Genomic DNA, 17,517 nt, shown 5'->3' with positions numbered 1-17,517 from the left:
GAGGAACTTTGGGTGACTGTCCAGGAAGCGAGAGAACACTGCCTCAAGCCCAAGTCCTCACTTCCTCCCGCAGCCCCAAATGCTGAGACCTGATACCCCAAAGGGCAAACGCTAGTAAGTGGGCCGTGCATATCTGAACGGGTGCCCTGCACAGAGGAACCAGTGGTACATACTAACCTCTGAGGTTGGAGGGCACAGAGGCAGAATAGCCTGGAAGCTCTTCCACACGGCTGTACGGGCCAGGGCCCCACCTCAGGTACTTACCTACATGATGCAGTTATGAGCATGGATTGGAGGGGACTCCAGATGACTCCAGTAGAGGCCCCAGGTCCCCAGCACCCATGCTGGGTGCTCACAACCATCTGCAGCTTCACTCCCAGCGGGCCCATTGCCCTCTTCTGGCCTCTGCAAGCACTAGGCATGCACATGGTGCAGATAGCACACAAGCAGAACATTCACACACATTAAAAACTACATTAAGCTGGGTGGTAATGGCACAAGCCTTTAATCCCTGCACTTGGGAGGCAGAGACAGGCAGATTTCTGTGATTACCACTAATGAATAAAAAACTGGCTTGGACTGATAGGGTAGAACAGAGCTGGGGGTTGGTGGGAACTAAACTGAATGCTGGGAGGAAGAAGATCGAGTACGGAGAAGCCATGGAGCCAACATGGAGCCACTGCCAGAGACTGACATGCCAAAACTTTGCCAGTAAGCCACTGCCACGTGGTGATCCAGATTAATGGAGATGGGTTAATATATAGGAGTTAGCTAATAAGAAACTAGAGCTAAAGGGCCAAGCAGTGATTTAATTAATACAGTTTCTGTGTGATGTTTTCGGTGCTGAGCAGCCGGGAACCAACAAGTGGCCTTCACACAACAAACAAAAAAAAAAAAATAAAATAAAACAAATTAAAACAAGCAAGAGCCTACAGACTCTGTCCCAGCCTCGTCAAGCTTGGCATCCTGATGTGCGCCTGACCTGCTCCAGTCCCCCACCTCCTCATCCTATGGCAACTTTGTTGGGTTTGGTTTTATTTTGCGGCTGTCTCATATAACCCAAGCTGGTCTCAAGCTCGCTGATATAAAGAGACTTTGAATTGACCTTCCTATTGCCTGCTAGGTGTATTGTCACACCCTGCCTATGTGATAACACAGATGGAACCCAGGGATCTGTACGTGTTGAGTGAGTAACTCTACCAACAGAGCAGTCCAGGCTTAACTCTTGGTGCTCCATCCTCAGCCTTTTGTTTGCTGAGATTACAGGAGTGACCTACCAAACCCAATTTGCCCACAACTTTCTCAGAAGCAGGACTACCAATCTGCCCATCTCATAGCTGGAGGTTTGGAGAGGAGTGTCACCGCCCTAAGCTCTGTCCATGTTCAAGAGTCTGGTGACATTCAAGGGGAACCGCTAGCATACCAGAGGCACCAGGGTTAGTGCAACCTGCCCTGGCTTTCCTTGACTGACAGCCCCTGCAGCACCTCCCACACAGACCAGATCTCAGAACAGTGGCTGCCTGAGAGAGCAGCAGACATCTCCTTTATTGGAAATACAACAGTCCCAGGCGTACCTGGGAAGAACTGGAACTAGGAACCGGGCTTTCCCTAATGCGACTGCCCTCCCCTGGTCCAGGGTGGGAGCCAGTCTGATACTTGCTAACAGGGAGTCCAGGAGCACTGGGAGAGCTTAAAAGGAATCCCTGCTGAGAGAGCAGGCCCCTGGAACTGGGGCTGGAAGGCAGTCAGTCCTCTGCAACCCCTGACCTCGTTACCCTAAGAACAGCTGTGAGCCTGGGCCTTGTCTCCAGTGGCAAGGTCCCTAGTAATGTCCAGTAGAGGGCCAGGGGGCTGGGTGGACCAGAGACAAAATGACTCTGCCCCCTACGGCATGGCCAGGGGCTGGTCAGGAGGTCCTGACCCCTCAGCGCTAGTCTCTGCAGCTGGCGGGGACTCAGTGCATTGATGGGGCTTCCTCAATGGCCCGCTCCATCCGCAGGTACCAAGGTTGGATGCGTGAGTGTCGCATCAGGTCATCGAATGCCTCCAGGCCCTCCATCACTCGCAGCACACCATACACTGCCTAGGGAAGGAGCAAGAAGAGCCATCGCACTAATGGCCAGTCTGCTACCTGTTGTGTAAGATTTGAGGTGCTATCTCAGCACCTGGTCAGACCCAGGCTATCTGGTTACAGGACTGCGCAAGGACAGGGCTGAAAGCCAGGGAGGGCAGCAAGACTGCCGGGTGGAAGCCAGGAGCTGTGTGTGCCACAACTGAGCCAGGAAACTAGACAGAGAGCTGAGGCCCTGCCCCGCCACGCAGGACCCTAGATCCTGCCCAGCCTGCAACAAGCCCCTTCCTGAGCCTTTCAGGAAAGAGAACCACAGAAGGGAAAAACAGACATAATTACTCCGGGGAGAAGGAAGCTGCAAAATGTAGGCCTTGCCTGGGCTTTCCCTCCCGAGATCCCACTCCAAAGGGAGGCCATTCTATCTACCACCATCACACCCACCAGGTCAGCAAGATTAGGCTTCTGGCCCCCCATGAACGGCCGGTCTTTGCCCACTGCGGTCACCCACTTGTTGGCTGCCTCATAGAGGTCTGCACGTACATCATCCTGCAGGTGGTGCCTGGGGAGAGACAGGGAGGCTGGTCAGGGAACTCCTGTCCGTCTACATGAACACAGCTTCCAGGAAGGCTGGGTGACTGGGGAGTCCTAGGTGAGGGATGGTACCCACATCACGGAGCACCTGCCCCCAGTGAGTGATGCTGTGTGGCTCAAAATGAGGACGGGACCCTGACAAGGAGGCAGAAGTAAAGGGCACAGGGCAGGACCATGACTTCTGACCCCAAAGCCTGAGACAGGGACTCATCACACAGCTGGGTCCCAGGCCTGGCTCGCCTTCTCTAGGCCTCAGTTTCCCTCTCCCCTCCCGAAGGGTCTGATGGATGCTACGCAGATCGCCATGCCCAGACTGGGGGACAGCATAACCCTGTTCCCTCGTGTGCATATACTTGCACGAGCCATCACCTGCTCTTGAGGCGCTTGCTGATGAGGTACATGGCAGCTGCACCCACATACTTGGCCATGGTGGCCTCCACAGCCCCAAACTTTCCCTCACGGACAATGTAGTCGAAGGAAGCCAGGGCTTCGGTGGGTGTCCGGTAGACGTTGGGGGAGATGAGGTGCACCAGCCAGTCATCTGCCCACTGCCGCCACTTCATCTCCTCCCTGCAGACACGGGACGTACAGGGTGTTGCAACGGCGCGGCCCCGGCACTTGTCTCCCACAAGACTCCCCAGAGCAGTGGTTCTCAACACCCCTGATGCTATGGCAACCCCAACCCTAAAATTACTTCATTGCTACTTCCTATCTGTAGTTTTGCTACTGTTATGAATCATAATACAAGTATTTGTATTTGTATTATGTAGGATGTTTGGGCCCCAAAGGGGTCACGACCCACAGGTTAGAACCCACTGGCCCAGAGCATCCGGCTTAACCTAGTCCTTACCACCCCACCCCTCCTGCACCACGGCACCACTCACGTCCTGGCTTCCTTCCCGCCATACATCCGCTGGGCCTCCTTCTCATCCAGCATGAGCCAGTACTTGTTGCAGAACTCGGTCACCTCCTTGCCCTGGTCGTTCATGGCCTTCATGGGTGGGTAATAGGTGATGACCTCTTCCAAGGACTGCCTTCAGGGGAAGGCCAGAGTTTCAGCCTGACTCAGCCACTCAGTGACCCAGCCCTGGGCTAGAGCCATGACCCAACCTAGGAAGGGTCACTTACTTGTAGCAAAAGGGATTAGGTTAGACACGAGGAACACTGGTATAGTAGTTCCTTCTGTCTATGTGTTGCTTTCATTGGATTAATAAAGAAACTGCCTTGGCCTAGTTGATAGGACAGAACTTAGGTAGGCGGAGTAGACAGAACTGAATGCTGGGAAGAAGGGACAGAGTGGCAGATGCAGTGGGTCTCCTGCCTGAGACGGACACTGGTTAGAATCTTGCCAGAAAGCAACAATCATGTGGCGATACACACAGATTTTTAAAAATGGGTTAAATTAAGATGTAAGAATTAGCCAATAAGAAGTTAGAGCTAATAGGCCAGGTAGTGTTTAAATGAATGCAGTTTCTGTGTGATTATTTCGGGTGTAAGCTAGCAGGGCAGGTGGGACAGAACAAAGGGCCTGCTCTCCTTGTAACAGAACACTTTCCTGATAGAAGGAGGAAGGCAGGCCTTGGTCTATTCTAGAAGTACCTACAGCAGCCCCACTCTTAGATAAGGCCCTGCTGGGCATCCCAGGAGCCTTACCCTGAAACCAGGTGGGTCTTGAGGGCACTGATGATGACGGAGGAGTCGTTCAGCTGTCGCTGGAAGAGAAGAAACAACCGTCTTGTCTTGTGCTGTGTTGTGTTGTGAACCCAGGGCCTCAGGCGTGAGGGGCAAAAGCTGTTACTGAGCCACGCCCGTTGCCCCAGAGACAGTTTTTGATCAGAGGCTCTGGCTGGCAGTTGGCAGGATCAGGCCCCTTAAACAGCAGCATCGTCAAAAACAAACAACAAAAAATAACAGGAGCGCCCATGGTATCTGGTCCTTGAAACTGTGCCCTGCTGAGAGCCATCACAGCTCACCCCAAAACCCTGGCCCTGAGCTCACTGCCACTCACCCTTGGGCCCTCGTTCTGAGTAAGGGTGACCAGATATGGCTATTGGGGACATATGATTGGGAGAGCCACAGCTTCTTGGCACCAGGGGCAGGACAGGACTCAGAGGCTACATACAGGGTACCAAGCTTAGCGGCAGGATTTTATCCTTACCGTCCCTACAGCCCAGGGTTGGGCTCCTGGAGACTAATCAAGAGGCCTCGCATGGTCTCTAGCTCACATCTGTAATTCCGGCACATGGAAAGACGGCTAGTTCTAGGCCAGTCAGCACTACAGAGTAAGACCTTGTCTCAAAACCAAAAAACCACCACCACCAACAAAAACCCTCTACAACACCTGCACACACACACACACTAAATAACTAAATAAAAAAATGTAATTTAAAGAAAAAAATCTGGGAGGATAGGATCTCACTACATAGCCCAGGGTGGCCAGGACTCACAGAGATCTGCCACTTCTACTTCCTGAGAAGCAGAGTCAAGGTGTGCACCCCCAAGCCTCCTGGCAGGGGGTTTGCTTGCTTGCTTCCTGCTGGGTTTTGTGTGTGTGTGTGTGTGTGTGTGTGTGTGTGTGTGTCTGCAGTTTACAGGAATTGTTCTCCCCCTTGAGTTCTGGGGACCAAACCCAGGTTGTCAGGTTGAGCAGCCAGCACCTTTACCCAGCCATCTCAACCACCCTTAAGTAAAAAACTTTAGCCGGAGCTAGAGAGATAGCTCAGCAGTTCAGAGCACTGCCTGCTCTTCCAGAGGTCCTGAGTTCAATTCCCGGCAACCACATGGTGGCTCACAACCATCTGTAATTAGGTCTGGTGTCCTCTTCTGGCCTGCAGGCATACATGCAGAGAGAACACTATACATTACAAATTTAACAAAATAAACTTATTTATTTTGTTAAATAAAAAAATTTAACGCCGGGAAGTGGTGGTGCATGCCTTTAATCCCAGCACTTGGGAGGCAGAGACAGGTGGATCTTTGTGAGTTCGAGACCAACCTGGTCTATAAGAGCTAGTTCCAGGACAGGCTCCAAAGCTACAGAGAAACCCTGTCTCAAAAAAACAAATAAATAAATAAATAAAATTAAATTAAAAATAAACAAGCTGGACACAGTGACACAGCACTAGGGAGGCACAAGCAGGTAGAGCTCTGTGACCACTCTGGTCTACACAGATAGTTCCAGGACAGCTAGGGCTATACAGTGAGACCCTGCCCCTCCCCCCAAACCAAAACAAATGTACAAATAAACAAACCCTACATCTTGGCATGGTGGCATGTCTATAATCCTAGCACTCAAAAGAAAGACAGATACTGAGGTTTGGGCCAACTCAGGCTATATAACAAGATTCTCTCCAAAACAAAAAAGGCTACGCCATAGAGGTTAAAGTCACGAAGTCACAGGCAACTGAGCTGGCTATCTTCTGTCAACTGGACACAAGCTAGAGTTATACGAAAGGAGGGAACCTTGTTGAGAAAAGACCTCCATTAAGACCCAGCTGTAATGCCGGGCAGGCGGTGGGGGCATGTGCCTTTAACCCTTGCACACAGGAGGCAGAGGCAGGTGGATCTCTGTGAGTTCATAGGCCAACCAGTTCTACAGCATGAGATCCAAGACAGGCTCCAAAAAGCTACAGAGACACCCTATCTCAAAAAACCAAAAAAGATCCAGCTGTAAGGCCTCTTCTTAATTAGTGACTGATGGCGGAGGGCCCAGTCCATTGTAGGCAGGGCCATCCCTAGGCTGGTGGTCCTGGGTTCTACAAGAAAACAGGCTGAGCAAGCCACGAGGAACAAGCTAGAAAGCAGCATCCCTCCATGGTCTCTGTATCAGCTCCCGCCTCCAGGTTCCTGCCCTTATTGCACCTGATGATATGGGACAGCGAGTGACATAACCCTTTCCTCTCCAACTTGTTTTTTGGTCATGGTGTTTCATCGTAGCAATAGAAACCCAGTGGAAGAGCCGCACCTCAGACCCAGACCACCCCAGCTGCAAACCAGTTTGTGCATCTGTAAATGTAGCCCCACCCAGTCCCCCAGACTTGGCTAACAGGGAAAGAAAAGGCTCTACGCTGTCTTGAGTTTTGTTGTTGTGACTACATCCTGCTACATTACCTGCCTCAAGGGCTCAGGGATCCACTGGAGCAGCCGCCACTACAGGCGTGCACCACCCAGGCCACACTTACGGACCCTTTCTCTACCCCAGCTCAGTGGAGACCAGGGAGCTCTTTTAGATTTAGGGAGACTCCTAGACAGCCTGGGACAGAAAAGAGGCATGGGATCCCCAAGGCTCACCGAGCTGTCTCCTTCCTGGGCCACCAGGATGGGCACCTTCCTGTAGGAGGAGAACTTGATCTCAGTCCTTCTGACAGGGTTCACCTCCACTACCTGATAGGGCAGGGAGTGGAAGTCGAGGAAGGCACGGACTTTGCTGCAGAAGGGACATGTCTTGTACTGGTACAGGGTCAGCTGCAGTTGGCTGGACGGGGACAGCTGGAGGAGAGAAAAAAGACGGGTAACACCTGCAGTCCCAGAGCTCTGCGCCCCCCAAGCAAACCTTTCTCCATGGAGTCCCCTTCTAAGCTGACCCTGAAAATACATGAATGGGAAAAAGCAGAGAGAATGGATGGCGTGGGCAAGGAGCTCAAGGGGTGATGGTACAACTCAGTGCCCGGCTGGTATACCACAGGGCCAGGACTAAGGCTCACCCCCACTCCTCCAGTCCTCTCTAGGGAAGGGGCAGAGCTGACCAAGCAGCTACACTGGCCTGAAAAGAGGTCTACCTCGGATGCACAGAAATGCAGGGAGACTATATGCGGCTCCTCCACAGTGAAGCCTTCAGGCGTACTTGCTACAGTTGCAGCCCACCCGCCTCAATTTCAAATGGAGATCGGATGGACAGAGAAGAGAGCTGCGAGCCAACAGCTCTCTTTCCAGTTTCAGCGTCCAGGAATAGGCCATGGGAGGTAGGGTGGAGACTCTGCAACTCGAAAAGTCCACAGGGGCGGCTGAGCCACCGCAGCCGGAGACACACCTCCAGTTCTGGGTCTGGAGTCCTGCTCACTCGGTCCACAAAGACTACTCGCGGCACCGCGCACTCAAAACACAGTAGAGACCTCATGAGAGACATACAGCTCTAGGTAATGGGCGTCAGTACGAACCTCCTCGGACTCCCACGGCCAAGACACTCGCCCAAGGTCACGAGCGGGCGAAAGAGGCTACTCCTGACCCTGCGGCTTCTCAAGAGTCCCGAGTTCGGGGCTGACCCCGGCTCCCCGTCCGTAGCCCTTGCTAGCCAAGCCTTACCTGTGCGGCCGAGCGCTCGGCGTGAAGGTCCTGAGAGCGCAGGTGCCACCGCACGGTGTGGTACAGCCCCAGCGCGCCGCCCAGGGCCAGAGCCGCCGCCCCCAGCAACCGCGGGCTCCCCTTGCGGACCGCGGGGCCCGGGCTCCCTGCCGCCGCCCTGGTGAAGCCAGCCCACCTCTGCGCCGAGATTGGTGGCCAGGGTCGTGTGCGCGACCCCTCCGTCAGGGCGCACCGGCTCAAGCCAAGAAACCACGCAAAGCGCGCCGCCCGGGCCATGGTCTCTCTACCGGAGCTGCGGGCGGGCGCGCGAAACCAAAACGACAAAGGCTCTATGGTGCCTTAAAGGGACAGGACGCCCGGCCGGGAGTGTTGCCGAGGGTGACGATGACGCCGAGCAGGGACTAGAGGCTGTGCGGGGACTGGGAGCGTACGCCCGTCTGAGAGGCAGAAGCACATCCCAGGAGCTTTAGAAATGGCTCGACGTTTCTGTCTTTTGGGAGTGCAGCGGTGACATGTGATTTGTGGTCACCGTGCATCTATTCGAAAGAGTCTCACGGGAAACGCCGGTCTTCCGACGCATGCTTGCTCTGGAAGAGGAAGCTAGATGTGGGTGGCTGCAGCTCTTGGATTCTTTCTGCCCTCCCGCAACGCTATACCATTCTGCTATGATCAGAACCATAAACTTTTCTCAGTCCCGGCGGGGGCCTTGGAAACCACGTGCCTCGGAAATGGCCCACGCTGTTGCCCGCGGGCAGCCCTGACGTGGCCCCGCCCCGAGGCCGAAAGAAGGCGGGGCTCTAAAGTGGGTGCGGCATCTGGAGGCGGGCTCCTGGGGCGTCCTGGGTTCGATCCTTCTCCTGGACCTGGAAGCGCCGGAGCCCACGATATCCAGCCGGGCCAGGCGAACGAAAAAGGCCCAGTGGCTCCAACATGCTTAGCTTTTTTGTGACTACCTAGCTGGGAAGAGAATAATGATCTTAACAGGCACCGAGGTCCCCCGCTCAAACCCTGCCTCTGACTGGGGCTGGAGTTGTCCCGGAACAGTCCCGGGACCAGACAGAAGGGTATCAGGGAACAAATCCCTGGAAACTGCTCTAGAGAACTGCGGCTACCCCTTTTGTTTTACAGTTGGGGAAAATGAGGCAGCTTCAAAGAGAGTTGCCCATGTTGCTTTAGACCCTGAAGGGCAATTTGGGGAAGCTGGAAGGGAGTTTGGTGGTTTAATTGAACAGTAGGGACCAACAGCAACTACTGCTGTTACTGTCTTAATGTGACTTGTTTACAAAGTAAATCGCCGGATCAGGGTGGGGGCTGGAGAACCAACATCCATAGGCTCTCCTGTTTCTTTGATGAACCCCAGTTTGCCCACCTGTGATACAAGAGTTAATGATTCGCGTCTCCTGCAGACCCTACCACCCCCACACTCTGACTTGTAATGAGAGCCTTTAATCCCAGTATCAGGAGGCTGAGCTAGGTTTGAGTTCTAGGCCAGCCAAGGCTACATAGTGAGACCTTATCTCCTTCTCATCATCATTATAAATAAATAAATTGAGATATGAATGGAGAGAGGCTGAGAAGTCAGTGCGGCTGGTTGGGGGGGGGGTATTTTTACCTAACAGGCAGCACAACATGAGCCAGCCTTTGCCGAGGAAATCCATACTTGGCGCTCTCAGTGGAGACACTTGGCAAAGTTATTTTCTTTGCATGGTATATTGTCTAGTTCTCATCTTGCCATCCTACCCATGAAGGTACCTCTGTACTGCCTCTTCATTCTAGCTACAGACTTCAAGCTGTAGCCAGCACAGGGCACAGTCCTGCTCGATGCCCAGGGGACCTGGGCTGAGGAGTCAGCTTTGGACTCACTTGGTGTGGGAAGTCCTTCTGTATATGCATTGCTTTTATTGGTTAAAGAATAAAGAAACTGCTTGGGCCTGTGGCAGGGCAGAATAGAGCTAGGCAGGAAAACTAAACTGAATGCTGGGAGAAAGTAGGCAGGGTCAGAGAGGTGCCATGTAGCCGCTGAGGGAGACAGATGCCCAGAAACCTTACTGGTAAACCACGAGCCTCATGGTAAAATATAAAATAATGGAAATAGGTTGAATTAAGATATAAGAGCTAGCTAGTAATATACCTAAGCAATTGGCTAAGCAGCATTGTGATCAATATAGTTTCTGTGTTATTATTTCTGGTCCTGGATGCTGAGAACATACAAGCAGTCTCTTGCCTACACCCACTCATTCAACCAAATGCAGTCTTAGAAGCCCCAAACTGATGAAATTTCAGGGCATATTATAGAAAGAGGGTCCCTCAGCCTAGGCTGAGAGATACTCTTTCTATTCATCTCTAGGCCCCATATGATCTGTGATAAGAACCTGGCCCTTCCCTTTCCTTCACTTTCTCTCTGGTACTCTCCCTGATTTCTGGCCCTAGCGTGATCTCATCTCAGGACTCAGCAAGTAAGCACGTTCTTCCCTTATGGTCACGTGAAACCCATCCCAGATACGGTTTGGATGTCTATGTCCCTCCCAAGTCTGTAACTGCAGCTGAAGACAAGTGTGGTCGGAATCGCAATCAATCGTTTAGAGAGTGATTAATCAGTTTTCAGGAGTGGATCAGTGCTTTAACTACAGGGCCCCAGAGAACAAGCTAAACCGCTTGCTCTTCTCTGTCTTCTCCCCACACAAGGACACCGGGAGGAGGCCAACCCAACATGCAAGGACACAGGGAGGATGCCAACTGGAAGGGACTGGCCGGACACCAAATCTGTTGGCTAGCTTGCCCTTGAACTTTCCAGCCTCCAGAGCTGTAAGAAACAGATCTCTTGTCATTTATCTAGCCCCTCTGTCCCTGCCGTTTTGTTAGGGTAGCAGGAATGGATGAAGCTGTGACTTCAGGCCAGCTCCACCCTGATTCCAGGCCTGGGTTTAAATCTGCCGTTTCCACAATTGGAACATTGCCCAGAGCCTACCAGCCACCTCAGTGTAGACGCCCCACGGTGCCACCCTCCTTCCCAGTCACTTTCTCATCTTCTCCCTCTGCCTTGGTGGCCAAGTAGGAGCCCAGGAGTCTTGCTGTTCACTCCTGGCTCTCCACCCCCCACTCTTTGTCTCCTGAAATTGTCACCCTCAGACTCCATAGGGCCGAACTGATTCTCCCACACAGCACCTACCTGACAGCTGGTCTGCTACAGGGTGAGGCTGAGAGGAGCCAAGCTATCTCGCCACTCAGGAAGCAGAGACAAATGGGTCTATGAATTTGGGTCTAGCCTGGTCTATATAGTGAGTTCTAGGGTAGCCAGGGCTACATAGTGAGCCCCTGTGTTGAGGACCAGCCTCAACAAAAATACCTCCTGCCAGGGTACAGGTGTGGGTGTAATAGATTAAGTAAGATGCTGCAGGATCCCGAGTGGCTACAGCAGGCCATGAGACCAAGCCGTGGGTCCCTGAGGGGGACATGCAGTGGGCCCCAGAACTGCCGGTCCCAGATGCACAAGACCACACCACAGGTCTCCAAAGGCGGCTGGTACTGGGCAGGGAGCCACACGGTGGGCAAGAGACAGACAGAGGACAGACAGACAGACAGGCCATGCAGAGTGAGGTTGGATATTTATTTCGTGGATTAGGAGGGGAGAAGGAGAAGGGGAGAAGAGGAGAGAGGCAGAGGAGTGGGGGGGAGAAGGGAGAGACAGAAGCTGCCTCTTTGAAAACAAAACAAAGAGACTCAAGCTGGAAGCTGAAGATCAGCTGCCTCGGCAAATTGGAGAGGGGGAGTGGGCGTGGCTTGTCTCTTAAAGGAACAGGACAGATCATTACAGTGGGGATTTAGAAATATAGTAAGAATATGAAGACACAAATGAAAATAACGAAACGGAGAAACATATAGGATAGTATAGGAGGGAATTCCAATTTAATTTTAATTTTTAATTTTTTAAAATTTCCAATTAAATGTTTAATTTCCAATTGTTTTAAATACCACTGACCCCAAAAGGTAGGAGTAAGACAAAAGACTGCATTAACACAATACAAGGAAATGAACATACCAATTGAAGGTTGCGTTGCGTGCTGCATCTGTTGTTAAACTTTCTGTTGCTAGAATAAAACAAGTCAGCAAGTCATGCTCATGCCCTAGACCAAAACACTCTGTAGGCAAACCACTCCCTGGGTGGAATCCTATGTTCTCTCCATAAAGGAACTGGACCCTTAGTCGGGTTCTTAGACTTTTGTTTGAGGTAGGAACATATCTGCTTCTCTATTCCTGAAATATCAGGTTTGTATATTAACTACACCTGTTGACAATAACCTTGAGAGAGCAGAACTCTCTGAGCTAAATCTAGGTGGGATCTTTGAGACAGAAACATAATAACCTTGAAGGAACTAGAGGTAAGTTCCAACTCTCTGACCTTTGGTCAATATGGAAGTAGGCGCACATCTTCCGGCCTCCTTACCCCTGCCTAAAAAAAAAAAAAAAAAAAAAAACAAGTAAAGAAAAATAAAGAAAAGAAAGAATCCAAGCTATAAAGACTATTTACTGCATGCTTCCATTTCACTAAAGGTCTATATATTTTCATTTTGTGTATATGTATAGTTTTGCCAGCACGAAGGCTGTGTTCCATGTTCATGCAGTACCTGTAGAGGCCAGAAGAAGCAATCTGATCCCCTGAAACCCACTCACTGACAGTGGTTAGCCATCATGCTGCTGCTAGGAATCCAATCTGGATCCTCTGCAAAGTAACAAGTGTTCTCAACTGCCGAGCCACTCTCCAGCTCCTGTTGTTATTCTTTTTTTTGTTTTGTTTTTTGTTTTGCTTTTTTTTTTTTTTTTTTTTTTTTGGTTTTTTCGAGACAGGGTTTCTCTGTAGCTTTGAAGCCTATCCTGGAACTAGCTCTTGTAGACCAGGCTGGTCTCGAACTCACAGAGATCCGCCTGCCTCTCCTGTTGTTATTCTTAATCATATGTATGTGTATGCCTGAGTGTGTTCACATGTACCACGTGTCTGCAGGTGCCCGAGGAGGCCAGAAGAGCCCATCAGATCGGAACGAACTTACAGACAGTTGTGAGCTGATGTGTGGGTGATGGGAACCAAATCCAGTCCTTGGCAAGGGAAGCCAGTGATCTTACCCACTGAGCCGTCTCTCCAGCCTTTGCTTATTTTGTGTTTGGACAGGGTCTCACTTTGCAGCCCAGGGCGGCCTGGATCTGTCCACCTGGTTCAGCTTCCTAAGGCCTGACTTGCAGCTTTTCAAAACTTCTGAAGCTTTTCAAAACTGTCACTATAGTGCTGGAGAGATGGCTCAGAGGTTAAATGCATTGCCTGCTCTTCCAAAGGTCCTGAGTTCTATTCCCAGCAACCACATGGTGGCTCACAACCATCTGTAATGAGGTCTGGTGTGCTCTTCTGGCCTGCAGGCATACATGTAGACTGAATATTGTATACATAATAAACAAACAAACAAACAATGGATTGTGAGTCCCACAGATCCTTTGGAGTCTGGTGTGCCCAGGGGACGAAGGGGCCCTCAAAGTGCAGTCTGCTGTTCAGTATGAACTGCTTTTCAAATGGATCCTCCTCAAGGTCTACTCTTTGCAGGAGATGGACACCCCAATCTAACCAAGGACACTGTCTGATTCTGGCATACAAGAGAACTGTAGAGGCAGGTAGGGAGGCCCTCCTCCAGACCCACCCTGGGAGCGCCTCGTTTACAGGTAGCAACTCAGGTGGGGAAAGGAAGGACCCTCGGAACTCCAAATAGCAGGCCAAGCCTCTGGGTGGCTCCTGTGCTCAGCACAGGACTCTACTTAAGAAGAGGCTAACCTGTGACCTTGGAGTTGTGGGCTAGAGTCAGACAGATGCTCAGAAAAAGTCCAAGGCAACCCTGGGGAGTTTGCACCTAGTCCCTGGTTCCCCTGGTGCTCTCCAGTCCTCATCCTGGTTGCTCTGAGCCCTGCAGTCACACCTTCCCTGCCATGGTGGACACAATGAGCCTTCCCTTCCTCCGACGGTCAGATATTTTGGTAATAGAAATGGAATGTAATTGGTCTAGGGAGATTGGAAAAGGCTACACCTAGAGAAGATGATGGTGGGGACCCAGGCAATGAAGCTGTAAGATGCTAGAGGCTTGGAGAAATGGAAGGGGAAAGCCCTGGCCACACCTTGAGTCTGCACAGAGTAAATTTAATCTTTTTGAAAGTATTTATATATGGGACTGGAGAGATGGCTCAGCGTTTAAGAGCACTGGCTGCTCTTCCAGAGGTTCGTTTCTGAGTTCAATTCCAAGTAACCAGGTGGTGGCTCACAACCATCTATAATGAGATCTGGTGCCCTCTTCTGGCCTGCAGGCATACTTACTTAAATTTACTCATTTATTTGGTGTGTGTGTGTGTATGTGTAACTTTTGGGAGTTAGTTCTCTCCTCTACCACGAAGGTAACTTGGGATATCAGGCATGGTGGGAAACAGTGAACCACCTTGCCAGCCTTCTCTTCTTCTTTTAAAGATAGGGTCTTACACTATAACCCACACCGTGTTGGAATTCACTGTACACCCCAGGTTGACCTCCAATTCATGGCCGTCCTCTTGCCTCAGCCTGCCAAATGCTGAGATTAAAAGTGGTTACAGAGTGGACTATTATTTTATTTTATTTTTGTTTGTGTGTGAATGTGTATGTGTTGGGGGGGGGGTATGTGTGTGAAAATGTCAACAGGGACAGCCTGGAGGCAGTCCTCACTTACCGTCTTGTTTGAGATGTTCCCTTCTTTGTTGTATATGCCAGGCTAGCTGGCCCATGCACGTCTGAGGTTTCTCCCCGCTCCGATGCCCCTCTCACCACAGCAGCAGAGAGACTGCAGGCATATGATACCACACCTAACTCTTCTGTGGCTCCTAGGGATTCCTGTTCGGATCTTCATAATTACACAGACAGTGCTTTACGCCCTGAACCATCTCCCTAGCCCCTGTGCACAATGCTTCTCTGATTTCGGACTTCTGGATTTTGGAAGATGTGATTCTAAGGCACCAAACGTGGTAACTTGTCGCAATTTGATGATTTGGGAAACTCACCCTTTCCCAACCGCGGAGGCCGTTGGCAGGAAATACACTGTTTTTGAAAAGTTTGCTCTTGAGAGAAGGCTGAGTGTGGCTAGCATTGGATCCGTGGATGGAGGAAAAGGTGGGCCAACACGGGAGGCCGTAAGAAGTGAGGAGGAAGTGGACTTAATCTACAGGACCCAGAGTAGCATGGAACAGGGAGACGCAGCGGTGTCTGGAGAGTGACCTAGGGATGAAGTAGAAACTAAGGAGCCCTGTGCTGCCTCTGGCTGACTAAGGCTGAGCCCCTCTAGAACAGCACCGGGGACTGTAGTCTCCCATCCCAAGGCCCTAAGGACACTGGGTCCTATGTCCTCTGCCTGTCCATCACACCAATACAGAAAGTTACACCCTGAAACCCGGAGGGGATGGTAGTCACTCTGGCCTGAGCCCCGTCCCCAGGAACTCACTTGTCAGTCCACTCCCCTGGTACAGAAGGACTCCAAGAAGGGCAGTAGCCGAGCTAAGGCCGAGATCTCAGTGGCCATTGTCAGCATGGCTCTTACCTGTTCCTGGTGCCGCCTTCCCTGGTCATTGCCCATCTCTACTGGCTCAGGTTAGCCCCATCCCCTTGTAAAGCAGACGACAGTGACCCTGTGGAGCCTGCCCCATCCTTGCTGTCACAGCCTCACCCATCCCTCTTACTTGGGGGCAAGGCTCAGCCACTGAGACCACGGAACAAACGGGCTGGTACAGAATTGTGTTGCTTGTCTCAGAGAACACAAGGGGCTCCCAGCAAGGGTGCCCTGGTTCTGGAGTTGGAGACACCCTTGTAGATACCTAGTCGAACCATCCCAGCACCCAGGTGGTACACTTTCCTGACCTGTCCTGGGCTCTTGGGGCACAAGAAAGAGGCAGCCTTTTAGGCGGAGCAGCCTGTCCTTTCGCAAAGCATCCTCTGAGTGTGTTCATCAGAGGCCCAGGTCAGCTCAGCTAAGGCCCGGGAAGCAGGGAACCGGAGCACGGGGCCGAGGAATGGCTGCTGTGGGCATGTCCCTTCCTTGTGCAACTTGGGGTGCCAGGGGCAGGAGTCTTGTCTAGTACCAGCATCATGCCAGGCAGAATCACCCTGTTCAGGTGAGCCCAGTAGCCACCCACTACCTCCTGGATAGCTGCCCGCAGCCCCTACCCAGAGCTGAGACCTCCAGTCCCCTGCACCTATGGTCATGTTGGCTCTCTCACCTACATAGGCATCCATGCTCCGGAACAAAACCCAGGGTTACAGAGGAATGAGCTCCACCTCTCCCTAAGGTTCTATGGGCGGTGGATGGTTGCTGAGTTCCTTTTCTTTTTTAACAGGGTCTTGCTATATAGACTAGGCTAGCCTCGAACTCACTGAGTTTAGCTTGCTTCTGTCTCCCAAGTACTGGGTTTAAAGGTGTGCATTATTACACCCAGTTTAAGAGGCCTCGAACTCACTGAGTTTAGCTTGCTTCTGTCTCCCAAGTACTGGGTTTAAAAGTGTATATTATTACACCCAGTTTAAGAGGCCTCAAACTCACTGAGTTTAACTTGTTTCTGTCTCCCAAGTACTGGGTTTAAAGGTGTGCATTATTACACCCAGTTTAAGAGGTATTTATAGGCCGGGCGGTGGTGGCACGTGTCTTTAATCCCAGCACTCAGGCAACAGAAGCAGGCAGATCTCTGTGAGTTCAAGGCCAGCCTGGTCTACAGAGTGCGTTCTAAGCTAAGGATAGAGCCCTGGGCACACTAGGCAAGTGCTCTGCCACTGAGTGGGATCCCTAAGCCCTCACCAGGCTCTCTTGCCTTGGGTCTCCTCCCAGGCAGCCCTGGCTTCTGAGAGGCTGACTTGGTAGTCCTGCATCCTTCAAGCTGGTCTGCAGTCAGGGCTGGAGGGCAGGGCTGTGTTAGCCCCAGCCCCTCATGGACACCATAATATTCAGTTTCTGGACACCAGATCATGACGTCCCTGAGATACAACAATCTAGGAACACATCAAGTGGATTAGACCCACTAATGGTGGGGTTTCAGAGCAGCTAGAGTTCTCTGAGCCTATGACCACAGAAAACCCAAGTGTGAACCACACATGTGGGTTCACACCTGTAATCTCAGCACTTGGTGGGCTGGGCAGGGTCACAAACTTGAAGCTAGTCTGGGCTACCTACTAAAGTTAGTGTCAGCCTAAATTACACTTTGAGACCTGGTATCAAACTGTATAATTAAAAGAGTCAGATGGTATGGTTGGTGATGCGTGCCAACACTCCAGATAGAGGCAGAGGTGGGAGGAAGCGAACGAGGAAGACAGAGTGGGTGGGAGACGGAGGCTGAGGATGAGAAGCTCTGAGTCGCTTTTGGCCACATAGGGAACTCGAGGCCAGCCTGGGCTATACGAGATCCTGTTTCAGAGAAAGGGGGGTCTGGGAGACCTAGCAGAGTCCTGGGGGAATTGCACACAGCAGGAACCAACAGACAGGCAGGAGGTGGTTGTGTGTCTTGTACCTGGAGCGGCC

At 51.7% G+C, this 17,517-nt stretch overlaps 1 protein-coding gene across 1 annotated transcript; it reads right to left on the bottom strand.

The window, feature by feature from the left end:
• Positions 1-1,513: 1,513 nt before the first annotated feature.
• On the bottom strand, positions 1,514-8,265 carry Ptges2 (prostaglandin E synthase 2). Its single transcript, XM_038337047.1, has 7 exons — positions 7,964-8,265; positions 6,953-7,150; positions 4,316-4,374; positions 3,547-3,696; positions 3,032-3,232; positions 2,513-2,630; positions 1,514-2,083 (listed from the first exon to the last, which is right to left on the bottom strand). The coding sequence occupies exons 1-7, from the start codon at positions 8,237-8,239 to the stop codon at positions 1,955-1,957; spliced, it is 1,131 nt and encodes a 376-aa protein (XP_038192975.1). The 5' UTR covers positions 8,240-8,265; the 3' UTR covers positions 1,514-1,954.
• Positions 8,266-17,517: the final 9,252 nt, after the last annotated feature.

The sequence above is a fragment of the Arvicola amphibius genome, chromosome 7 (assembly GCF_903992535.2).
Source record: "Arvicola amphibius chromosome 7, mArvAmp1.2, whole genome shotgun sequence".
NCBI lineage: Eukaryota > Metazoa > Chordata > Mammalia > Rodentia > Cricetidae > Arvicola > Arvicola amphibius.
The sequence above is the reverse complement of the archived record's forward strand: the minus strand, read 5'-3'. Positions and strand labels throughout refer to the sequence as shown.